The sequence below is a fragment of the Lissotriton helveticus genome, chromosome 4_1, assembly GCF_964261635.1.
Source record: "Lissotriton helveticus chromosome 4_1, aLisHel1.1, whole genome shotgun sequence".
In the NCBI taxonomy this organism is placed as follows: Eukaryota; Metazoa; Chordata; class Amphibia; order Caudata; family Salamandridae; genus Lissotriton; species Lissotriton helveticus.
In genome coordinates, this window is record NC_136063.1 from 101,299,612 (window position 1) to 101,326,126 (window position 26,515).

The 26,515-nt window shown below is 47.4% G+C and overlaps 1 protein-coding gene across 5 annotated transcripts in view; it reads right to left on the minus strand.

Annotated features, from left to right (window-relative positions):
• The window catches only part of MROH1 (maestro heat like repeat family member 1), a 2,054,050-nt gene that overhangs the window by 1,245,526 nt on the left and 782,009 nt on the right, over window positions 1–26,515 (minus strand). For all 5 annotated transcript variants that reach the window (XM_078686516.1, XM_078686513.1, XM_078686514.1 and 2 more), the window contains one exon: window positions 22,010–22,050. In XM_078686516.1, coding sequence (XP_078542642.1) covers window positions 22,010–22,050 — 41 coding nt within the window. The remainder of the gene's footprint in view (window positions 1–22,009; window positions 22,051–26,515) is intronic.

Here is a 26,515-nt window from a genome sequence, read left to right on the forward strand (position 1 = left end):
TAAAATGTACCACGGGTACCAAGGGCACTGTGACCAGGGAAGGCCACTAAAGCCTGCAGCACATATTGTCAGCTTGCAGGCTCTCCCCATCACCCATCTAATTTCTTCTCCCCAAATTTCATTCTGACCGTTCCGTTATAATGGCATTTTCAGCTGAAGAACTGCATGTACTTCAGGCAGTCTATGGACCCTCAGCCGTTGGAGTCTTGTGCTTTTCTAAACCTGAAGAGTACTTGCCTGTGTAACCAATTCATGTCATGGCGTGTGTATCAAAATTGTAAATCTGCCTTAAGCCCCTTAACGTTGGTTGTATGTGTGGAAATGCACTGTCTTTTCAGTTTTTTAAAGCAAAAGTTTGGAGATATATTTGGCGCTGCGCACACGCGTGGTCTGGTTCCTGGCGCACACAGCCATGGCTGCAGCGCACAGAGACTGCCGCACACAGAGGAAAAAAATTAGAGGGAACATTGGCTGCAACCATTGCCATCAGCTTGTTGAACACCCAAGGGACACTTAAGGCTGAAAGGGAGCATAGTAAACGGAAAGTGCTTGTCGCCTGCCTTGAACCATAGGTAACGCCTGCGGCCCAGCAGGAAGGGAATGTAAATATAGGCTAGCTGCAGGTCCAGTGCTACCATCCAGTCTCCTTGGTCTAAGGCATAAAAGATTTGAAACATTGTGTGCGTGTGAATTATTGATGAGTTATTTACCCACTGGGAGTTTTGCAATTTTTACACTATAAAAGATTTGAGCCAATGTGAGCATTTTGAATTTCTCCTTTTTTAGGAAGAAATTACAGTCTAAAGATCCAAAATAGGCCAAAGACCTTTGTTCTTCTTCAGAATCAGAAAGTAGCGGAAACAACAGCCACTGCCTACTTCTGAAACTGGAACCCTTTCTATTTCTCCCTTGGCCAAAAGAGCCGTAACTTCCTCTTGGAGCAGTTTTAAGTGATCATCTACCAGCTGTTCCATGTCTTGGCAGAATAGTAGGAGGAAAAGAAGGGAAAGGAAGAGAATAGCCTTCCTGGGAAATCTGCAAGACCCACTTGTCTGTTATAGATCTCCAGCAGGGGAGATGATGACTAATTCTCCCACCCGCTGAAGTAGTGTGGTCATAAAGAATCAGCCTAGAAGTGCTTGGAGGCTGCGGCTGCTGGGGGCAGTGTGGCGGACGACTTCCGACCTCCATTCTGAGGACGGAATGACCACGTCCACGCACAGCTTGGGAAGTCTGTGTGGGACGTGGCTAGGATAAGGCTGACGTGGCTGGAAACCCCTTCCGTTGCCACAAAATGGGTAAAAGGAAGAATGGCCACGAGGAGTGGCCCAAGGATCTGGCTGTAGCTTGAGAGTCCTTGAACCTGACCGAGTCAGCCTTTTCCCCCAAAAGACGGGTTCAATCAAAGGGCATGTCTACCAAATTGGCTTGGACATCCCTGAGAAGCCAGGTGTGGCGCCTCAAGTCCACTGTCGATTACATAGACCGATCCAGCGAATCGGTCGTATCCAAACCACACGGTGAATTTTGCTGCATCCACTGCACCGCACCACCACCACCACCACCACCACCACCACCACCACCACCACCACCACCTGTGGCAGCACTTCCACAACCGTCTCCCAAAGAGAGTGGGAGAAACGGCCCAATAAGCATGCGGTATTCACCGACGGCAATGCCAGACTGGATTAAGAAAACATCTTCTTCCCCAAAGAGTTCAGTGTCTTGGATTCCCTATCCGGAGGGTGTAAGGGAATGCCCCCTGGGAAGTAGAGGCTTGTACCACCAAACTTTCTGGGTTTCGGCTGAGGAACTTTGGGTCACCCAGTGCTGGGCGATGGCAGCCTGCAATCGTCCTGCTCACAGGAGCCCCTGTGCTAGGTTTGGACCAAGTTCGTAGTAGGACGTCCGTAAGTACCTCAAAGGGCAAAAAGGGTTCAGAGGTGGAAAGCCCAGGTTGAAGCACTTCGGTCAGGAGATTAGTCCTGACCTACACGGAGGGCAGCTCTAGTCCAAAGACCTCAGCTGCCCACTTAACCACCATAGCATGGGATGCTCCTCCGTAGCCACTGTGGGGTGGAGAGAGCATGCCAGTGTCTGGGGAGGTATGCAGACCACTGGCTTCCCCAAGTGCCTCATACCAGTCCATAGTCTCTTCAGAGACATCCTGGTTCTCTAAGGGGTTTCCAGACTCCTCCCATTCCTCTCCTGCGCCTAGGACGTCCACAAAGTGATCAGGCGACAACATAGAACCCCTGTGTTCTGTACACGTCGGAATAGGTGTTGTTCAACAATGTTCTGGCTCAGAGTCGTCAGGGACGAGGATGGGGTTTGCACCATTGACCGCCCCCGGCAATGCCGCTGGCAGCGACTTCGGGTTAGACGTCGGGGAAGGTTTTGTTGGTATGATCCGCTCAGATCCGAGATCAGACCCCTGAGGCCCCACAAGTGCCGTGGCCAAAGCAGACGACGGTGAACCTAATGGGGCCCAATCCGACCGCGCGTGGCCAGAGGGCTCATCAATGGGTCGTTGCGCTCAAATACGCTGCGCATAGGCTTGTGAAAATCCTTAATTTGAGCAGGAGTCACTCCGGCTCCTGGAAATGGAGGGAGGTGTAAAGTTTACTCAGGCTCCGGCTCCGCAGAACCGTGCCTAAAGCGTCAGTGCTCCTTACCTCTCTCGACGATGGACGGCAGTTGAGGTGTAGTTGAAGTCCGCTTGGACTTCTCCTCCCTCTTCCCTGAGTGTCCAGATTACCTTGAATGGGAGGAAGAGGATTTAGGGCTCAGAGAGCAATCCCACGACCTTCTCTTCTTCGAACGGGATCGTGACCCTCCTCGGAGTCGCGCCCAACGGTGTCGACTGCCAGGACGCAAGCAACTTTCATGGCGGCTCTTTCAAGGTGTTCAGAGCCATAGCCCGGCAGTCTGAACAAGACTTCGAATCGTGGTTGCGTTCAAGGCACCACAGACATATGCGGTGGGGATCGGTAACCAACATCCTGCGGGAACAAGTCTCATACGGTTTAAAACCTGTCTTCCTACCAGACATCACTCGCACATGTAGTCGTCAAAAATGTCGACACAAGTGGAGAAAAAAGCCTGCCAAAAAGCGGCACAGGGGTAGCTCTTCCCGGATCGGCGCAGAACTGGCGCGGAAAGAAAAGAACTGATGTCCGCGCGCCTATGTAGGCACTGCAACGTCATAACCGACGACACGCGGAGATGAATGGAGCCACCCGACGTTGTGTGCAAGGGGTATTGCTCAGCAAGAGTTTCCGGATCCAGCCCGACACCTGGGAAATTCAAAGGTAAGGGATCTGAAGCCAGGAGTCTCTATCAGATACATATTTTTAAAACAAATGTAGCGCTTGGAATTTGCTGTGCTTTACCCTTAATCCCTATGTTTTTGGCCATTCCAAGTCACAGACCCTTGCCCCACCCACCCACACAAGCGAGGTATCATTTTACACGGGAGTCTGAGGGGAACGCTCTGTGGTAGGACATTTGTGTCTGCATGGTGATCCCACACAGGAAAGTGTGGAAAATTGATTTTGTTCAGCTAAATTTGAGGTTTGCAGGGGATTCTGGGTAGGAAAACGTTGAGGGGTCCACGCAAGCCTGGAAGTTTTTTTTGGGATAGGCCATTCTGATGTCTCCACAATACGTTTTGGGCCCTTGCCTGCCACTGGCTGGAACTTGGCTCATCCACACAAGTGAGGTATCATTTTTATCAGGAGATTTGAAGAAGGCGGGAAGGGTGCAAGTTTGTGGATCCACATAGATTCCAGAATTTTCCATTAAAGAAATATGAGGAAAATGTGTGTTTTTTATTTTTATAAGGTTTGAGGTTTGCAAGTGATTCTAGGTAATTGAACCTGGTGTGAGCCACACAAGTCACCCTATCCTTGATTCCATAGGGTGTCTAGTTTTCAAAAAGGCAAAGGTTTGCTAGGTTTCCCAAGGTGCCGGCTGAGTTAGGGTTCAAAATCCACAGTTAGGCATTTTGCACAAAAAAGGGTCAGTTTTCACTGTAAAATGTGGTGTGTCAACGTTGCGTTTGGGCCTTTACCTCTTGTGGGCACTATGCCTACCTACACAAGTGAGGTACCATTTTTATCAGGAGACGTAGGGGAACACAGAATAGTAAAACGAGTGTTATTGCCAATTGAATTTCTATGCATTTCTCCCTTCCAAATGGAAGACCATGTGTAAAAATTAATTGCTGGTATTGGTACCCACATATATGGAGTTGTGCAAATAACCACTGCTTCTAACCTCCATATGTTGTTTTTTTATACCTATTTTTCACTCTTTATATTTACCAAGTGAATTGCTGTAGACCCGGTACACAAAGAAAAACAATAGCAAGGTGCAGCTCAGTTATTTGCTCTGAGCACTTCGGGTTTTTGGTGAACCTACACGTCCTATATACCCTTCCAACCATAAGGCTCCAGTTGACATAATGGTATATTGCTTTAAAAAATCTGCCATACTTAGAAGAAGAAGTTACAGGTGAAAATGAAGGCATAAACGGCTGGGTTTTTTTCAACTCGTTTTCAATCTGTTTTAATTTCAACTGTACTTTCTATAGGAAAACCTTACAGGATCCACACAAATCACCCATTGCTGAATTCAGAATTGTGTCAACGTTTCAGAAATGTATCGCTTTCTGGGATCCATTATTGGTTTACATCAATTTCAAGGACTAACTGAAAGGAGGTTGAAAGTACAAAAAATAGAAAAAATAGGCAATGTCCCACTAAAATGCCAACACTGTGTGGAAAATGTATTTTTTTTTGGGATCATAGTCTGCCTGTTTCTGAAAGATGGGAAGATGGTGATTTTATCACCGCAAACGTTTTGTTGATACCACAATCCACAAACGCTGGATACCTTTAGAATTCTCAGAATGTTAGGAGAAAAATGCAAATTTGACATGGATACCTTATGTGGACAAAAAGTTACAGGAGCCCAAGTGTGAACTACACCAAAAAAGGGCTCAGCACCGGGGGCAGGGGGGTTGTTGTGTCATTACCATTTTGCTTACACCCACTACTACATGCAGCCTACTTCAGCCTCTGTCTAAATTTACTTTGAGTGCCTGCATTCTGCTCTTTCACAAAAAACACATCAACACTTAAGTAGTTCCCTTCGGTGCAAGTGTTATTGTTTGTACTTAATTATTACTTTACTTATTCCTTTAGTGTAGCCTTTGTGTTTAGAGCATGATGTGATCGCAGGAGGATTTCTACTAACCCTTAACAGCATAGAACATATTTCAGCTTTATCCGTTCCTGCTTTCTACAAATCATGTTGTAAATTCCATTTGGATCTGTCTTTTTATCAGATTGCTATTTCAGAGTATACCAAATTGTGACCTTTCAAATCTATTGTTGATAAAGTAATTCCATTGTACACTGTATGCAACAAAATGGATGTATAACTGAATTCTCGTATGTATTTTCATTGAGGATTACAGGTAAACTTGTAAACCAATTTAGTATGTATTTACTGCTTGTATGTCTTTTTAATTTGTTTTCAGTGCTCATGTCATGCTTATATTTTTTACTATTTTATTAATAACTGAATCTGTGCTATTTAGATATCTATCTATGCAACCAAATCTACCCATCTCTCTGTCTCTCCACCTGTCTACCTCTTCGTCTGTGTATCTACCTGTCTATCGTCTATCTAGCTGTCTGTCCCTCAATCTCCTTCTATTTACCTGCCCATCTTTGAAACGTCTATCCTTAAATTATCTTTCTGTCTATTTACCTATGTAACCTTATCTATCTCTGCGTGTCTATCTACCTGTTCGCCTGTGTAGCTATCTACCTGTTTATCTACCTGCATGACCCTTAAACTTTAAAACTTCTATCTCTGCAACATCCATCCATCTTTGCAACTTCTATTTTTGGAAGTCTATCATTCTGTCTGTCAAAGAGTGCATCACTCTACCCCTCTTTCTTTGCAACCCTATGTACCTGTCCACCTATGTAATTGTCTACCTGCCTATCCATCTCCTGTTCCTCTATCTACCAGTCTGTCTCTCTATCTTTGCCACTTTTATCTTTGCAAGTGTCTATCCACATGTACCTCTGTGTATCTATCTACCTATCTTCCTGTCAATCTACTGTCTCTATCAACCTGTCGGTCCCTCTATCTTTGCAACAAGTATCTATTTATGCAACTTGTATCTATCTTTGTAAGTATATCTCTCTAAGTATCGATCCTTTCCCGCCAGTCCGACCTTTCCCGCCAGTCCGCCCTTTCCCACCAGTATATCTTTTCCAGTCTATCTTTCTTCTCCATCTATATTTTCAATCTATCTACCTTTTGCATCTGAGGGGTGTGGCTTGGACTCAAAGATGGCAAATACTTAAAAAAAAAATATTTGTATTTCTTATTATTTTTTAAGTGCATAAACTTTCAAACATGACCTACATTCTTGTGAGCGATACAGTAAAAGGTCGTAGTCAACAGTGATCAATTCAGTATCAAGTGGCAACCGTTGTACCATGATAATGATATTTCAAGAAACAATGGCAGATTAGTTATAAACACACAATGTAATCCTGGCGAATGCATAGTAGACTTAGGCACACAACATACATCCTCATCCCTTCGCTAGATGCAGTATTATACATGTCGAAGACCCCCTTCCCGCACATCTTAAAACTACGTGAGAAACATTCCCCCATCTTAATCAGACAGTCCTGTTCCAACGTTTGCATCCAGTGTGGTGGTCGTTACCTCCGGCTCTGAGCCACCTACCGCCGAGCCCAGGAGATAAATCTGTAGGGGCCCCCAGATGTCCACAGGTCTAGACTTTAGCGGCTGGGTCTCTGCATATATGGCAGTCTGTTCTTGACAATATGTGAATAATCACAGTATAACCCAGTAGCATGATCAACGGTATCTTATCAAATGTGAAGCCTAACATAACTTTTAGGGCCGCATGAATTTGTGACCAATATTACTCCACCGAAGAGCATTCCCAGGTCAAATGGTAAAATTCAGCCCCAGGACTCCGACATCTCTCACACCTATCGTGATCGGAAAGCTGAAACCTGAACTTCCTTACAGGAGTATAATAGATCCTCTGTAAGAACTTGTAGTGAATAACCTTAAATCTGCAACTGGCTGAGACATTGTGTGTTAATTCACAGCAGTATTGCCATTGTTCGTCGTGATGTCCACCCCTATGTCAGTACTCCAATGAAGTCTGGCTGAGCGGTCTACCCCTTGACGCTGGGTCCTTATGATGTTGTATAAATTCGACACTAGGTGCGTGCCATCCGTGTTATGCAAAAGAGCATTCAGCGGAGCCAGACCTTCAGGTTCTTGTGGGAAGTCCGGCAGGATAGCTTGCATACCTTGCTGCAGTCTTACGTAATAAAAAACCTCTAGTGGCGTGTAGGTGGTTGCCTTAAAGAACAATTCCTTAGAACGAAACACTCCATCCAGGAACAAATCCCCCCCAAGTATTAATCTGCACCCGCTTGCACATATTTTGAAACCCTGTTTCCTGTAGGAGCTCTAGATTCGGATGATATGTAAGTGGCATGTGTGGGGCATACAATATCAGGGCTCGCAAGATGTGGGCAATACGCTGCCAGGCATCAATTGTACACGATACTGTTGTAGGAGGCGTCTCTAGCATTTTTGCAGAGCCATGCAGTATACCGCTCAGGGGGTAAGGCCGAGCAATCCAATCTTTTACAGATAGCTGGAGCATGAACGGCGTAGGCGCCATCCAATGGTAGGTGTAGTGCACCTGTGCGCTCACATAGTAAACCTCAAAGTCGGGAATGTCAAATCCCCCTTTGTCGCAAGGTTGTGCCGTGACCTCCCATTTCAATCTTGGCCGTCTCCCACCCCAGACTAATCGGATCAGCTCCGATCGTAGTGTCTTGAAAAAAAAGGCTCCCGGATAATACGGGATATTAAGGAAAAGGTATAAGAAGCGGGGCAATATCACCATTTTGATGAGTGAGGCTCTGCCAGCCATTGAGAGGGGCAAGGATATCCATCGGGACACAGTGGCCTCAAGCTTCGTAACAGCAGTACCGTAATTCAGTCTTAGTGTTTCCTCTCGATCTCTGGATACCTGAACACCCAGCGACCGCAAATCAGATTGGCACCACTCTAAGGGGAAGTCTAGGGGAAACGCCTCGACAGCTGGAGTAAGTGGAAAGAATAGGGATTTTCCCCAATTGATGGTGATCCCAGACAGTCTACCAAAAATTAGAAATTCGCGCAGCAAGGCATTTAGATTCCGCTGAGGATCTTTGACATATAGAGTTATATCATCTGCATATAATGAGATAGATATTTGGCGCTGGAAGCATTGAAAGGCACTCTCCCGATGGATCTGGCGTATCCTACAGACCAATGGCTCTACTACAATTGCAAAAAGGAGAGGGAATAAAGGACACCCCTGACGAGTGCCCCTAGTTATAGACACCGAGGAGGAAAGACAACCATTGATCAGTACTCTAGCAGTGGGTTGGGTGTACAACACTTTCATCCAGGCAAGATAGACTCCCAGAAACCCCATTTTCTGCAGAACAACAAAATGGAAGCTCCATTCCACAGAGTCGAACGCCTTGGAGGCATCAAGAAACACAGCAGCTACTGGGAGTTCCGGAGCTATCATTTGGATAAGAGAAAAAAAGAGTACGCAAATTGTGGGTAGTGGCCCTACCCGGGACAAAACCTGATTGATCTGAGAGGATTATCTTGGTCATTAGCAATGACAGCCTAGTTGCCAGTACTTTGGCCAATATCTTAACATCACAATTCATAAGGGATAAAGGACGGTAGGATTCGCAGACCTCAGGGTTTTTTGCCTGGCTTTAACAATGAGGTGATCACTACCTTGCGCATGGACGGAGGAAGTATCCCTGCTTCTAGCGATTCCTCAAATACCTCACGCAGCACCGGGGCCATAATGTCTATGTAGCATCTATAAAATTCAGCTGGTAACCCGTCTAATCCCAACGTCTTACCATTCTTGAGGGACATTATTGCGTTGCAAATCTCGTCCAGCTCCAGGGGAGCGTCTAAGAAGGTTCTATGAACATCGCTGAGCCAGCATAAGGCAATCTCTCCCATAAAGTCGCCCAAATCCACGACGCCTGGACTGCATGTGGTGTAGAGTTGTGTGTAATGTGAGGTGAAAACATCAAGGATTCCAACAGTGTCCCGGCATACCTCCCCCATTGGGCCTGCAATTTCCAGTATGTTTGTACTTTCTCGCTGGCTACGTGTAATCCCAGAAAGGGCTTTCCCGGGTCTCTCACCCTCTCCATATTTACGTGCTACCCAACAGCAGCCACGGAATTTGGTTTCCCGCACAGCCTCCTCCTCGTACTCCGATAACTTGACCCTGAATTTGCTCTGTGCCTGCCCCATATCACCACTTTGCATACTTCGTTCTAGCTGTCGCAAATTCTTCTCCAAAGTATGTAATGTCCTCTGTATGTCTTGTAGCACCCCACCTCCCTTAGCTATACAGCAGTCTCGAATCGTGACTTTAAAGGATTCTCATATAACTTCTACTGTCGACTGAGCCTTTATTACGCGGAAAGAAATCCTTAATCTCCTGTCCAAGCTCTTCTCGAAAGACAGTATCCAAGAGGGCAGTGGGTTGAAGACGCCACGCCCGTCGAGTATTATCATATCCAGGTACCTGCAAGGTGACCAGTACCGGACAATGATCTGAGAAGTTTCGACCCAGATGTGTCACCCAAACCAGTCCAGAAACCAACCCCTCAGACAATAAGCAATAATCTAAACGCCCCAGGTACCTGAGTAAGATGTGTAATGAGTGCCATCCCGTCTCGCAGGATATAGGTATCTCCAGCTGTCTACAAGCTCTCCTTCTTCCACAATGTTCTGCAACGCCTCTCTTGCTTTCCTATTATATTGGGTCCCTCCGTCTGCCCTGTCTAGGATTGGGTCAAGAGTCACATTGAAGTCTCCCCCCCCCCAAATAATATGCGAGGATCCAACATCTATAACCTTACCCCACAACACAGTATTGAACTCAGGCATATCCACATTCGGGCCATAACAGTTGACAATGGTTACGGTCTCGTGACCCAGTCTGCCCCACAGAATGACATATCTCCCAGAAGCGTCAAGCAGTTGTCCGAGAGGCGTAAACGGTACATCTTTTTTAATCAGTATCGCTGTTCCCCTAGCATAAGATGAATAAGAGGAAAACAAGCGAACCATGGCCCATTTACTAGCGAAAGTGTTGCGAGAGTGGGTGTGGATATGCGTCTCCTGCAACATTAAAATCTGTATGTGATGCCTATCCACATATACCAGTATCTGTCTACATTTTCTAGCATCTCGATGCCCTCTAACATTCCAGGACATTACTTGAAGCTTGATCACTTATAAAACCTGTGCCCTGCTGTGACATCGCAATAAACATTGATCACTATCTCCGTCAAATCCACACGCATACTCAACTCACAGGATACATATGTATGATTTTTGCATACTACAGTCCCCAACCCTCCCCATCCCCTCCCACTGATGCATCCCAAACATGCCAGCATTATACCGTCCCACCCCCCTCCCTTCCAACAAACAAACAAAGCAAATCGCAATAGGGGTATACCCATTGGGACACAGCTTCCCAGGTGGCACACTGAAACCCTATCTTCGAGCTGGAAACCAACTTTGCAGTCAGCCTCCAGCAAGAGACAGGGGTGTCCGGAATATTTCAATTACGTGTAACTCAAGGTCTTGTAGCAAATATGTAAGAGGGAAACAGTAATATTTAAATCAGTCCAGGAGTACCCGGGCAGAGGCACCCACACAACCAAGCAATTGAAGAACAGGAGACAGCTAGGTCCCCACCAGTCAAGCAAGATCCCTCGCTCGAACCTTTCAGGAATCGCCAACTCACAGCTGATCATTCAACATCAGAAAGCGGCGCCTCACCCACGCCTTCTTGCTCCATGTCCTGCATGTTTCGTCGCCGCAGTGTCTTTAGAAACTTTTCCACGGATTGTGGGGATGTGTGTATGGTCTGCTTCCCCTGATGCGTCACTCGGAGCCACGCAGGATAGAGTAGCGCATAGTCCACCTGCGCCTGCCGAAGTTTTTGCTTGATGCCATTTTTATTTATTTATTTATTTATTTTGAAGCTTATAAAGTGCACGGCTACCCCCGACGGGGGTGTCCCGGCGCTGCGGACAACATGCTAAAATAATGGGTGGTGTCTACTAAGGGCTAATGAACAACCAGGTTTTCATTACTCCGGAACAGTGATTCCGAAGTAATGAACCTAAGATCTAAAGGAAGGCTGTTCCAAAGTTTAGCGGTCACCACTCCAAATGCTCTGCCCCCCATTCTGGACCGGCAAAAGCGTGGGGTGACCAAGAGGCGAAGATTGTTAGACCTCAGTGATCTGGTCGAGTGAACCAGTTTGAGCCTTTTTCTCAGGTAACAAGGGCCAAGTCCATTAAGAGCTCTAAAAGCAAAAATGTGTGCCTTAAATTGGATACGCCGGGAAACTGGTAGCCAATGTAGCTTCTTCAAATAAGCTGATATCGAGTGGCGGTAGGGAATATTGCCAATCAGTCTGGCCGCCGCATTTTGTATAATCTGCAGCCGCTCGATTTGATACAAAGGGGCGCCAGCATATAAACTGTTGGCGTAATCTAAGTGTGAGGTGATCAAGGCATGTATAACAGTTCTGCGCGAGTCCACCGGGAGGTAAGGGAAACTTTTCCTAATCATACGTAGCTTGCCAAAGCAAGCAGCCGTCACCTTGTTAATCTGGGTTTTGCAAGATAAAGAATTATCAAATTGAACGCCCAAATTTCGAACAGCTTGGACTGGGGCCGGGGAGGGGGGGGGTTAGCTCTATTGGCCACCATTGTATGGCTGGTAGTGGAGATTTCTGATTAAATAAGACTTCCGTCTTGAAAGTATTAAGTTTCAGATGATTGGAAGTCATCCAAAAATAAATATTGCTAAGACAATGACGAAAGTCGGTAAAATTGATATCAGAGTGATCTCTAAACGAAAACACGAGCTGAGTATCGTCAGCATAAGAGATCACTCTGACTCCCCAAGATTCCACCACTTCAGCCAAAGGTGCAAGGTATACGTTAAAAAGCAAAGGGCTCAATGCGGAGCCCTGCGGCACACCTCAGAACCTCCGTTGAACCTCCTTCTCTCCTGCACACGCACGGTGAAATCAGGGAAGATGGTAAACGTGACACCCTCAAAGATAAGTTGTTTCTATTCCCTGGCCACCTTCAGAACCACATCCCTATCACGATAGTTAAGGAGACAGCAATAATAGGCCTGGGGGTGGCCCCAGGCGGAGGTCTTGGACCCAGCGACCGATGTGCCCTCTCCACTATAAATTGGGGGGAAAGCATTCCTTCATCCGTGATCGCCATCAGCATCCTCTCAACATAGTGTTCCATCCTGCCCGTGTTGGTACTCTCCGGCACTCCCAGTATGCGTAAATTGTTGTGCCTGCTTCGGGCTTCGATATCCTCGTTCTTGGCATCAATAACACGCATAAGCTTATCCATTTGCGCAACGGCATTCCGCAGTTGAACTGTGACATCCTCTGTGTCGGAGATTCTTTGTTCAGCCTCTTTTAGTCGGGTATCATGCGTGTCTAGCCTACAAGCAATGGTGTCTATGCGACTGGTTAGAGTGTCCACCTTATCGACTATCGTGGCGAAGCCTTGTCGCATTTCTGTGAGGTTAGTTTACATGTCCGTGGCCGGTCTTTGGGCGCTGTCGTCCGCCACCTCTTGTTCACCAACCTCAGATGTCGTGGGTCCTTGTTTAGGGCCTCTTTTGGACTCAAACGTGAGTCGGGGTTGGCGGGCGTCTAACTTACGCATGTCGTGTCCTTCCGCAGTTCGAATAGGGCCTAGTATGCGGGCAGTAAGCAGCAGTCGTTCAGAGGCAACAGCTTCTTCGCGACACAGTTTACTCGCGTGGTCAAGTCGGTACACCTGGGTTCACTGGCTCCGACGCAAACCAGGCCCTCAGGTTACTGTTACATGGAGCACGATATCGCCGCCGTGCACTCACCAGGGCATCCGTCCCAATAGGTCAGCAATGTGGCACTACCAGAGCACCAGCAACCAGCAAAGGGTAATCTAAGGTACGCACTGGCCATATCTTTATACTCCACTACACCGCGTATTTGCGCTGGCCTAGCGACACTGCAGCAGGCAGCATCAGAACTCACTTCTCTGGATAAGTCTATGCCAGCGTCTAGGGTCCCAATAGGGGAAGGTTCACTCCAGATCACTATCTCTGTGGAGACTCCGGGGGAATCCGCCGTCACTTCCACCGCCAGGCGGGTCGCAGCCAGCTCTGGGCACCACCACTGAGCAATGTAATCAATGCCACAACATGGCCGCCTACATTTTATGTGGGTGATCGGAGCACATACCGAGGATAATGTCACACTCAGCAGATCGCAGGCAAGCAGCGCAAACTTCAATCATCCGCCAGCACTGCGAGAGCAGCAGCAGGAGTTTTGAGAGCTCCGCCTCACTCAGCGCAGATCGGTCTCTGGTGTCACCGGCGGGGACAGTAGCGCGGCCCTGCCTCCACGTGGGATCCCCGGGGCTCTCGTGGGACTCGCAGCCGCCCTCAGGCTCCGTGCCCCCAGACAGCCCCTTCCGCCAACGTAGAGCGGCAGTCTGTTCAGGTCCTGTATTCGCAGGAGGGGGATGTTTGTCACCCCGTTGGCACCAGCACCCCTTCAGCATTCATCAGCGATGGGCGAAATTCAGCTTTAAAAGACGAGTACACAGGATAACTGCAGGATAACATTCCGGACTGCGGGAGCCTCACAGAGCCTCGGCCATTCCGCAAGCGCGCCACCTAGCGCCCAAAGATGGCAAATACTTGAGCCTGTTGCTCCGCGCCGGCCCAACAATTGAGCATCGAGCTCTGAGAAGAAATGCTCGAGTTGTCTGTGGTCTGCCCAGAGGTGAGAGAGTTTGGGGCCTAGATTGGGGCCCGGTGTCCCATGGTTGCAGGGGTGGGCCTCCTGTAGTACCCCCTGCTGTGAACGGGTGGCTCTTGGGGAAAGAGGGAGCTCAGTGGAGCCCAGACTGGAGCTTGTGTCTCATGGGTGCCTGCCCGGGATCTATGCTGGACACTAAGTAAGATATTGATGGACCCGGTGTCCTCCACCAGATTAGGAATTGGACAACGTGGCGGGTGGTGTGAAGACTGAGCGCAGCAGCGGGCCTAGCTATGTTACATGTGGGCTGAAAAAGATAATGGAGGACGGTAGGAGGGTGGCCTAATCCATATTTGCCACACTGAGAAGGACCCTACTTGCAGAGTGCCTCAAAAATGTAATAAATTGGGGGCTGCGCTGAACGCAACCAGCCCACGCATGCAGACAGCAAAGGAGGTCAGGCCTAGATCGGGCCTGGTGGGTCCGGTGCATGAAATGGTAGGCGGCTGGGTCGGAGACCTGGGGATGACAAAGAACCACCAGTTTCCCTGGAGACAGTCTCATCAATGGCAGCCCCAATAGTGTCGGGGGCGTCTTGGCCCTGTTGTGACAGGGCAAACACAAGGAGATGATGGACGGAGCACTGAAACTTTTCAGACACTCACCCCCAGTCACAGATCTGGGTTGAATACATCATCATTCTTTAGCTCACTTCGCCACCTCAGTTCAGACTCAGCTAAATGCAAATCAGTCTTGACCCTGTCCCTCATGGGAACAGTGAGCACGAACTGCCAAGCCAGGTCTTCCCTGAACCGGAAACAAGCATCCTGGGACCAATTTCGGGGGTAACAACCCTCATCAGCCAGGCTAGCTTGAATCCAGTGGCAACGTGAGCAAGGGACCCATATGAACAATAGTTACTTACCTGTAATCTGTGGTTCTCCAGTATTGGTGTCTTTCATAGATTCACATGCCTGAATCATTCCCCGTCGTCTGAGTGCGAGCCCCACGGTATATAAAAAAGCAATAATATGCCTGTAATAACAAAAAAACCTTGGTAATAACCAACCAGGAAGTAAAGTAGCCCTAGCTACAGGAGCAAAAAGCTCCCACACTCATGACTATCCTAGTCATTTTGTATAAACCAAACTGCAGCCAATCAGGCGACAGCACCCACCAGAAACTTCTCCCCAGAGGCTCAGGCTCTCAGATTTTCTCGCATAGGAGTGAACCAACATAATCGCCTAAGGGAGCCTCTGAGGGGAGGTGGGCGGGTTGCATGTGAATCTATGAAAGACACCAATACTGGAGAACCACAGATTACAGGTAAGTAACTATTGTTCTTCTCCAGTATTTGGGGTGTCTTTCATAGATTCACATGCCTGAATCAGAATAGATAGCAGTACTCATAACATAATGCTCATAGACGCTAAATGTATCATAGTATACATGCATAAAGATAAAATACAAAAGACATTGTAAAGCGTCTAAAAGAGCATAGAGGAGGCGGGAGAACAGAGGCTCACCTTATTGGAAAAGATTGCGAAGAACTGCTCTTCCCACCGAAGCATCTGCATCACTTGCCGAGTCCAGACAGTAGTGCCTCGTAAAAGTGTGCAGCCCTGCAGATTTGCAGAAGAGGCACACCAGCAAACAGAGCAGTGGAAGAGGAAACTGCCCTAGTAGAATGCGCTCTTGGTAAGGCCTGTAAGGGTCTTCCTACCTGTTGATGACAGAGTCCAATTGTTGACGAGACCCATCTGGCGATAGTCTGTTTGGATACTGCACAGCCTTGGCGCAGTCTGCCATAGGCCACAAACAACTGATCTGTCTTGCGTACAGCTGCTGTTCTTGAAAGATAAAACTTGAGCCATCTCCTGATGTCCAAGAAGTGTAACGCTCGTTCAGCCGGTGATTGTGGATTTTGAAAAAATGTCTTGAGGATTACCGGCTCATTCAAATGAAAGTGCGAAGGGACCTTGGGCATGTACCTTGGATTGGTCCGCAGCACCACCGGATCAGAGGTAAATTGTAAAAAAGGTGGTTTAGACGTGAATGCTTGAATGTCACTGACCCTTCTGGTAGAGGTTAAAGCCAATAACAAGGAGACTTTCCAAGTAATAAACTTAAGGTCAACCTTATGGATCGGTTCAAAGGGGTGACGCATGAGCTGGGCTAGCACCACGTTTAAATGCCAAACAGGAGGTGGTCGTCGAATCGGAGGAAACATACGAAATAACCCCTTAAAAAATTGTTGGATTATTCTTGAAGAAAACAGAGTTCGATCCGTCCTAACGGAAATGGGAAATGGCTGCTAGAAACACCTTTAGGGTTGAATGCGCCAAACCCGATCTAGCCAGCTGCAGGAAGAAAGGCAATATCTGTTCTGGTGTAGCCTGAATGGGACGCAGATCAACAGTTTGGCACCAGGCACAGAAACGCTTCCACTTGAGCTTGTAGGTGTTAATCGTTGATGGTGCTCTGGCGTTAGCTAGAACCTCTTGACAATCCTGAGGAATGTCTAAGTGGGCAAATTCATTGTGCTGAGGAGCCAAGCTGATAATTTCAGAGAAACTGGGTCCGGATGGTACACCTTGCCTCTCTGAATTGTCAGGAGATTCGGTATTCGAGGCAGTTGTATTGGCCTGCACTCCGAGAGGAGGAGAAGTTCGGTGAACCAATATTGCCGGGGCCACCTTGGAGCAATTAGGATTAGGCGACATGGTTGACTCTTCATCTTCCTGATGATCTTGGGAATTAACGGAATTGGCGGAAAAGTGTATGCAAATATTCAACACCAATTCATCGAAAGGGCATCCCCGCACAAGTCCTTGTGGGGAACCCAGCTTGCAAAGCGTTGGCATTTCCGGTTCTGATCTGTTGCGAACAAATCCAGGTCGGGATGACCCCACTCTCGGAATATCTGATCCAGGGATGGTTGATGAAGCTCCCATTCGTGATTGCTTCCGGAGGATCTGCTGAGTGAGTCCGCCAGGACATTGGCAACCCCTGGGACATGGACCGCCGACAGATTGATGTTGTGATCCAGGGCCCAATTCCAAATTTCCTGCGCCTGATGGGACAACCGGGCCGATCTTGTGCCTCCCTGATTTTTCAGGTAATGCATGCTGGTTGCGTTGTCCGTTCGTATCAACACCGTAGAGCCCTCCAAGATCGCCTGAAAAGATTTCATGGCGAGAAAAATGGCTCTTCGTTCCAGCAGATTTATGTGCCACCTTTTCTGCTGTATGCTCCATTTGCCACTGACTGTCATCCCTTGGAGATGGGCGCCCCAGCCCTCCAGAGAAGCATCCGTGGTTACAATGAATCTGGGTCCTTCTGCCTGGAACGTACATCCCACTTGCAAGTTTCTTCCTTGCCCCCACCACTGGATGGAGCTTCTCATCCGAGGGGTTATTTTGATGACGTCCTCGAATGAGCCTGTTATTTGCACCCACTGACGACTGAGTTCCTCCTGTAAGGGTCTCATTCGTAGGCCACAGTTGGGGGTGAGAGGAATACAGGATGAGATCATCTCGAGGAAAGACTTGAACTTGCGAACAGAAACGCACTTTCTTGTTAGTAGTGCCGAGGCCATTTTTTGAATCTTCACCTGCCTTTCTTTTGATATAAACACTTGGGCGAGACTTGTGTCCAGCGTCGCTCCCAAGAAGGACTTTCTCTGCGATGGAGTCAGGTGAGACTTTTTGAAATTCACCGAAAACCCCAGGCTCTGGAATAGTGATAGACATCTCTGAACGTGAGTTTTTGCCACGTCGATGGAACTGGCCTTGATAAGGCAGTCGTCCAAATAGGGAGAAATTTGAACTCCCTCAAATCTCAGGTGTGCGGCCACCGGGGCCAACATTTTTGTGAAAACTCTGGGGGCAGAACGCAGTCCAAAGGGGAGTACTTTGAACTGGAAGTCCCTGCCAGAACTTCCGGTGTCTGGGAAAAATGGGCACATGGAAGTATGCGTCCTGAAGGTCGAGTGTTGCCATGTGATCCCCTACTGTGAGAAACTGGAGGATTTCTTGAAGCGTCGACATTCTGAAAGATAATTTTTTGAGGTACTTGTTGAGGGCACGTAGGTCGAGGATGGGGTGCCATTCCCCCGACTTCTTGCGGATCACTAAAAATCTTGAATAAAATCCTGTTCCCTTCTGATGGTGAGGTACCTTTTCTATTGCTCCTTTCCGAATCATAGAGTGTATTTGGGAAAACAGCTCTTTGAGATGAGCTGGAGGTGGTAATTTTGGGGGAGAATTTGGAGGGGCTTTGACGAATTCGAGAATGTGACCCCTGGAAACCACGTCCAGGACCCATCTGTCCGTGGTAATCTTGGACCAGTTTGAATAGTATCGGGATATTCTTCCTCCAATTTGCTTCAGGCTGGGACAAAGTGGTGGCAGGATGTGTTTCTCACTTGCTCTTGTTGTCTCTTCCTCGATAAGAGGGTTTTCCTCTTGATTGAGAGTAATTATTTCTCCTTTGGCCATATGTTTGTTGACGGTATGGCTGGTATCTTTGATTTCCTTGGGTGGTATTGTAGGAGCGTTGTTGTGAACAATTTCCTCTGTTAGAGAAATTGCCTCTTCCTCTTGCGCCACGAAAGGACGACTTTCGAAATTGTAGAGAGCCCAGCGACCGTGCCGTCTCTGTATCTTTCTTTATGGCTTGCAAAGCCTTGTCAACATGTTGTCCAAAAAGGAACTCCCCATCATAGGCCATGTCCATGATCTTGGTCTGGACCTCTGGACGAAAGGATGTAGCTTTTAACCAGCCTTGCCTCCGGAGAACAGCTGCCCCCGCCAGCTGTCTGAAACCTGTTGCTGCCACGTCCACAGCAGCATCAATTATTTCAGACGAAACGCTCTCTCCCTCTAGTAGGATCTTTTTTGCTTCAGCTCTATCTGGTTCTGAAAGTTTTTCAATGAAAGGCGATATGTCAGACCACATCTGCCTGTCATACCTTCCAAGTATTGCTAGTGAATTTGCGGCTCGGACCGTAGTTGCCGCAATTGTTGACACCTTCTTCCCTATCGAGTCAAGACGTCTACCGTCTTTATCAGGGGGAACAGAGACCTGTGCAGATGGATTCTTGGCCCTTCTTTGAGCTGCCTGTGTAACTACAGAATCCGTCTTAGCCTGACCAATAAGGCATGCCGGTGATGTAGTAGGTGCTCTATACTTCTTATCTACCCGAGGTAGAACTGCGGGTAGTGAATTTGGTGTAGCCATTATCTTCAGACCTTCCTTCCATATAAAGTCAATGATTGGAATAGACCAACTCTGTCTCTGCGGCAAATCCTTAAAATCATATAGGAAGCATTCGTCTTGTTTAGCTTCCATGGTGATGAGGAACCTTTTTGTAGCTCTTTCCATAATCTTGTGAAAACTGGCAATGACCACCGGCGGAGAATCCGCCGTAGGCGGGCCCGCTGGAGAGGGGGTCTGTGCCTGATAGTCATCCCACTCCGATGATACGGACTGGTCGTCCAATTCACCGTCCTCTCGTTCGTCGTCCGAAGAATTCTGACCCCCTGCTTGATGAGATGGTACTGGTGAAGAAGGTACTGCGGGTCGTGCTTCATCAGTTGTCATTTGAGACACTGATTCTTGCGGTTGTAAAGTTGTCGTAGATGTTCTTGGCCTAGGCGTAGAGACATGAGAATCACCCGATTCTGAAGGCGTAAACCTGCGATAATAATCGCTCAACATATATTGGAGATTCTGGAATAACTGCATAGGCATTTGCATGTTAGGCGCCGACACAGTCTCCTGATTAGAGTGCTCCTGGAAAAGGTCTTCCTCCTCCTGATCCATATCCTGAACCTTTATGAGCAAGTCAGAAGGGCTCCTGGCAGCACGGAAAGTGTCGTACTCATAGGACTCCTCTTATTCAGAATCCAGTAATTTATCAGGCAGCTTTAAAGGAGACAAAGCTGTGGAGGATGAACCACGCTTCTGTAGGAGGGAAGCGGTGGTAGCCGGCGATGGCAAAGGTATAGTGGATGTCTTAGCTGACCAGACTTGCATCGCCGCACAGGTTGACAGTGGAGGCGTCGACGGAGCCACCGGTGCTGATGACAAGCCTGATTCCCCCTGTGTTGTCAGATCCGTCGTCGACGGAGCGGCCGTCGATGGTAACAGCTTCGTGGTGAATGTATGACATTGTTCTGCATTCTGTCCATCAATTGTAGTTTTTACATGTGTTACCCCGAGTGGGAAGGGTATGCCCATATGTGGCTCCCATGCTCACTGATCCAAAAGCAGTTATCCCATGACCAGGAGTATTTCAAAGAGTGGCATTACAGTGCCGGCATAGATGCTTGCGGGGGAAGCTGGGACTTCTTTATATGCACCAGCTTTGCGGTTGGTAGGGATGATTCATGGTGACCTTCCCTCTCCCTTTACAGTACAACAGTTATCTGCCTTGACGGCAGCGGGCCTGATCACGTTGGGTGATTGTTACGAGCTTGGGGTACTTATTCCACTGGCCGACTTGGCACAATATGAGTTACCCCTCGGCCGGTTCTTGACCTACCATGCTTTATTACAGACATTTGGAGACCTGTGGTCTGAGAGCCGACAGGAACCAGAGACTCATACGGTCCTGCAGGTGCTGGTGTCCCTGGGCTCCACACAACACCTGGTGAAGTGGCTTTGTAGGACACAACTGGAGATAATCACTGATGAGGTCTCGGGAGAGGTGGAGAGCATTATTTGGTAGAGAACCTCTGGACCCAGAGTGGGGTAAGATTGTGGCGTGTCCTAGGCATATTTCTAGGAACACCTCGTTCAGGTATGTTGTATTTAATTACCTACACATGAACTACTTGACCCCCCCATTGACTGAAGGTCATATATGGAGAAGCGCTGAGGGCTTGCCCCAGATGCCAGAGGAAGATTGTGGGCTTATGGCGTGGAGTTGCCCAGGGCTGTGAGTAATTTGGGATACAGTGGTTGCCGCGCTCAGTGGGGTGCTGTACCATGCACTCCCCTGCACAGCTTAGGTATACCTCTTAGAATTGTTCCCCAGACCAAAGGTGAGCAAAGTTGGTACCAGACCTGTGGATTTGGCTAGAAAATGGATAGCGATGCAGTGGTGGGCCAGGATAGGCTCGAAGGCTCTGGTGTGGGTGAAGGATGTTGACATATGAGCCAGGGCAGAGGAGCGAGCACGGGGAATACGATGATTTTCACTGAGGCGAGGACAGGGACATCCAAAAATAAATCCCACAGGCCCCCATTACCCTGGCTTATTCCCACACACCATGCATGTACTACACAGGTTATAAATATCAACAGGCTTAACACAACTGGAATGTTAGCGCTAAGGAGTAGGTAAGCGTGCAAAGCTGAACTTTACACAAGTGGCATAGTAGGCCTCTACTGTAGTATCTCAGATAAAAGGTCTGGTCACCCTAATAATTCTCAAAACACAAAATGCTGCCACTACAGTTCTGCAAGCTAAACCCACGGCAGGGACAGATATCACTGCCAATAAGGAGTTCATGCCTGATATACCCCTTCAGGTAGCAAGACAAGCCCAGGACCTTCTCATCGTTTGGGACAGACCTAGGCCTCTGCACACACAGCAGAATTGCATGACACCAGGGCCAAATCAAAAGGTCAGGATACCAGCTACATGCAATTGAGCAGGGGAACACATCCATTTACCATGCAAAGGACAGTCACTCCCTCAGGTCGCAAGGATGCATGCATGTTTCTAGTCCCACCAATGGAAGGGAGAGATTGGCACAACATTAACTGCTAGAACCAGGTTTTAACAGTAGGTGTACATTCAATGTCCTTGGAGGGATGTTCTAAAACGCATAATCTAAGAAAAGTAAAATACAGCCACTGTCAAATGATCACCCATTACAGGTGTCAAAAACCGTCATAAGATCTAGGTATTATAGTGACTGAAACAAGTGGTACACCATTCATTCTCACTCGTCATGTCTCTTAGATATAAAAGATGCACTTAACCCAATACATAAAACATTTTAATTCACCATTACTTACCAATAGCCTTGTGGTCAGAGCATAGGGAGAAGGTAGGTTCACTGTTAACACAAATTCAGAGACATTCAGTTAAATTGAGTACATTCAATGTATCCACTAATAGTGTACCACTGACAAAATGACACAGCAAAATAGGGTTATAGGAATCCTGATGTCATAAAACAGTAAGATAAGGTTATTATTATACTCATACATAGTAAAAAATCTTTACAACTGCTGGAGTGGATCCCAGAACCCGTAACTGCACATATGTACCAATAAAGGTACCCTTATCTCTTACGAGAGGGAGGAATCCACCATGCAGTGCACATATACACTCTAGCTCTTCAATGTTTTCTCCAGCATGGCGATGGTTAGATCGTTCACATATTAATCTGAAAAGGAAACCCCTGCATGGGGACAGTTTCATAGTTAGTGACTTTTTTACCAGCATGAGGTCCTAATCAGATCACATTGTGCTTGTAATGAATTAACACGGCTGCTGTTGCTGCTGTTACTGCTACTACTACATACTGCTGTAAGCATGCATGGGTTGAAAGAGAGGCCTTTTCCAACCGGAAACTGTACAAAAACAGACTCTGTGAGTGTGTGCACAATGTGGCAATCAGGATATTGTCTGAACAGAGTAAATTAATCTGCTTTACTGATGTTCAGAAGAACACAACACCCTAGATAAGGAAGGCTATGCACAAGTTAGACTTTCTAGCTGCTTTAAACAACCTGGAGTACCTAATCCTGCTAAAAATTCACTGAAACATTTTGACTTAGTCTGCGAAGCCAGAGGGGAAAGTAGGGTCCACAAGGTCTCAGCCATTCAGATGCTGAAACCGATTCTGGTCAGGTCAACCTTCATGGTCAGCCTTGCAGCAGCATATCACCACCCTGAACAGTGTCTTTGTAATGGAGTGGCATGGACCGCTCTAGCACACTTCTAGTGTCTTGTATTAGTGGCACAGGCTGCTGAGGTACACTTTTCGAGCGAGACAGCGCTCCTTGCTTCTCAAAGATCACTCTCTTCGGTATTCCTTTGGATGGGGGAGTTTTTTGGCGAGTCGGAGAAGGGGGCTGGGTCAACCTTCTATGGCTCTTCAAATCAGTCCTATCTCTGCATGGTTGATACGCTAAATTCCTCTCTCAGCAGCAAGTTGGTTTCAAGGTGCTTCAAGTCAGAAGATCAGCCTCCTCAAGCATGGCAAGACTCCAGGTGATGAGGAACCTCCCTGATCCGGAACACAAGCAACCCAGACAGGCTTCGCCCTGATTGCCGCTCTGGTGCAGCATGGTTCCAGCAGTAGATTAAGCATGGGACCCATGTCAGGGCATACATTTGGCCTCTTCGGGAGATACGGCAAATTAACAAAAGATGGGAAGAATGCTTGCAGTAAGTCTAACTACGGGCAATCTATCAGGGTAGCGTTCCAACCCATTGCTGTTTTGGCCAACATGCCACATCGATTTGGACCCAGCCATATGCAAATCAGTCTTAACTCTGCTATATTAGGGACAGTTCAGTCCAAACTGAAAAGACCAGTTTGACCTGATTGGGGTTTTTCAGTCAGGTGTAGCTTGTTCCCAGTGGCATCTTGAGATATTAGGTCTTAACACCTGACCTCTGGGAAGTTGGCTGTCAGTCACCACAGTCCTTTTAGTACTCTGTGAAGCACCCTCAAAGAGAATTCGGAACTGGAACAATAAGTCCAGTCAAAGCAGACAGGAGATGTTCAATCTCTGTCTGCGCTTTCAAACAGGTTTGGGTCGGTTTGGTTTTTATCTGGCTGTTCACCATATCCAGCCTTTGTGCAAAGTGATGCTCCTCACAGTAGGGTAGGTATCAGTCTAGTATATACATAACTGAGGGACAACTAGGTGTGACCTAGGTGTGACCTTTCTGCACCTGGCTATCAATAGCCACAGTGATCAGGAATAAGAGAAAAGGGTGGCCTCACTGTAGTCCCATCCTTCACGCTCTCCAGCTACAAAATGCTCCGAAAGCCTAATGAGCAGTCGTTCTGAGCAAAAGGACCTAATCAACATTTTAAAGGAGCCCAGTTTTCTATTCCCCAACATCAGTGTCAAGGTCTCCTCCCTTCATCTTTAAAAATGTCAGTAATACTCTTTCACTGTCTGGGAAAACTACCTCACCCCCATCTTGTGCACAGGAACAGGTTGGTTGCCGCCAAAATGGCTCACTCATATGCACTCCTGCTCACACATGTACACAAAGCATGTACCCAACAAGCCACATAAAATGCTCCCAGGATACTAGCACTAGGACCTGGGTAGCACACAGATGCAGAACTTTACAAAAGTGTGCAAGTAGGCCTCCTCTCCTGTTACACAGATAAAAAGTTCTTGTCACAAGTACGATTTTTAGAAACACAATGCACTGCAACCACTCCAATTGGTTGGACTCATAAGCCTTAGGGTGGTCTTTCGCAAAACCTTTTGTCCTTCATTGTTTTGCAGAAATTTGTTTTCGTTGTCCTTGGGACTCTGTGCACTTTACCACTGCTAAGCAGTGCTAAAGTGCTTGTGTTCACTCCCCTAAACATGGTAAAACTGGCTTACACCTAATTGGTGAATTTAATTTCCTTAAAGTCCCTTGTAGAGTTGTATACCATATACCCAGGGAATGTAAATTAAATGCTACTAGTGGGCTGGCAGTAGAGATTGTACCACCCACTTAAATAGCCCTTTACAACATGTCCCTGGCCTGTCACTGCAGCCTCAATGCCGTTTTAAACTGACAATTTGACTTGGCAATATATCCCATTGCCATGCCTTAAACTCCCCTTGTTATGCATATATATCACCCCTACGGTAGGCCCTAGGTAGGCCATATGGGAGGGTGTATTGTTGTTAAAAAGTTGGACATGGACTTTTAAGTTTTACATGTCCTCTGGGGGGGGGAAATCCTGAATCTGTTTTTCACTGGTGTGAGGCCAACCTGTCCCATAGGATAACATTGGGTTGCCTTAATACATTTAATAAGTGGTAACTTTTTATTGGGAACAGGTAAGCATTCCACGCTTGGATCTATGAAACCATTCAACATCCTCTCTATTGGAAAAGTCAGATTTTAAATTACAATTTTGAAAATGCCACTTTTAGAAGGTGGGCATTTTCCTGCCCGTTGCTATTGGTGGCTGAAGTCCGTCCTAGGTCACATGACTGGGTGTACTTGGCAGTTGGACTGAATTCCTCCTAGACAGTCACACAATAGATGGATTAGGTATGCCTCAATGGGTCATCAACTGGCAGGATGAGGGGGCGGGGAGGGGCTGGGCACAGACCTACTTGTGACTGAATAGGCTGTGTACTTCCTCCACACAAAAGGCTTGTCACCACTACATTGTCCCTGCAGCCAGCTTGAAAACTGGGCAGGGGAGTCATGAAATTCCAAGTATTTTAAAAGACGACTTCTAAAAATGTCTCCTACTTCAAAGAAGGCACCAGTTACAAAACATAGGACATTAGGATTCACTTTTCGGTTAACTTTCTGGACTTGTGGAAGAAGTCTCAGAGGACTGCCTGCTCCTGTGGCCTGATTTGTACTCCACAAGACAGCTTTGTTGCACCTGGAAGGACTGCTTTGTCTCCTGAAGCCTGCCTTGAAACCTCAGAGGCCTGCCATGCTGCTTGAGCCATGCTTCATCCTTTGAACCCAGGACTACATGAGTGACTCCAAGGGCTAGTTTGCTGGCCTCTTTTCCAGACCCACAAGAATATAACAGGCACCCAAGCATCTTTAAACCGTACCAGACCCAGCCAGAGTGAGTCTTAACCACGACCCCCCCCCGCACCCACCCACCACCACACACACACACATTGCGCCCTTGCAGTCCTGGGCCTTTTGTAGTGGTACTAAAAGTGCCCTGACAGCCACATTCCAAACCTTTGACTTAGACATTTTTTACTAAAAACTGTTCTGAGAACTGAGTGACATCCAGGACCAATCTACTTGTAGATCTGCCGGAGGTGCATTGCTAGGCGACCTGCATTTGTCGTAGCTCCCACTATGTTCTTTTATGAAACACCAAATCCTGTTCAGTGGTCCCGTGGAAAATAGGTATCCGGCCACATGATACTCTCATCAGCTACAGCCTTCAGCTTCGATCCGCTGAACATTTTCGACTTACAAAACAAGAGACCAAATCTGAACTAAGAAATCTTCACTGCCACTTCGTCCAGGAGATGCCTGGTGACGACGCTCTCTCCTCGGACATTGGCTGAGCATTGCACACAGAACGTTACCTTCCAAGAACATTTTCTTCAAAATGTCTTCCAAGTCCGAAGGAAGTGCTGACCAGGCCCAATCACTTCTTGTAACCAACCGGTGCGGTGCTCCATTACGGTCAGCCATATTTTCTGACTTTGACCCTGTCTTGCGCCACTAGATGTCTGCTATTGATGCTTTGATCTTTTAGGTGCTAGTTTTTACCCAAACATATTTTAAGGATCACAACTACGGTTCTACTGACTGGGTTTTTGTTGTTTTGGTGTCAA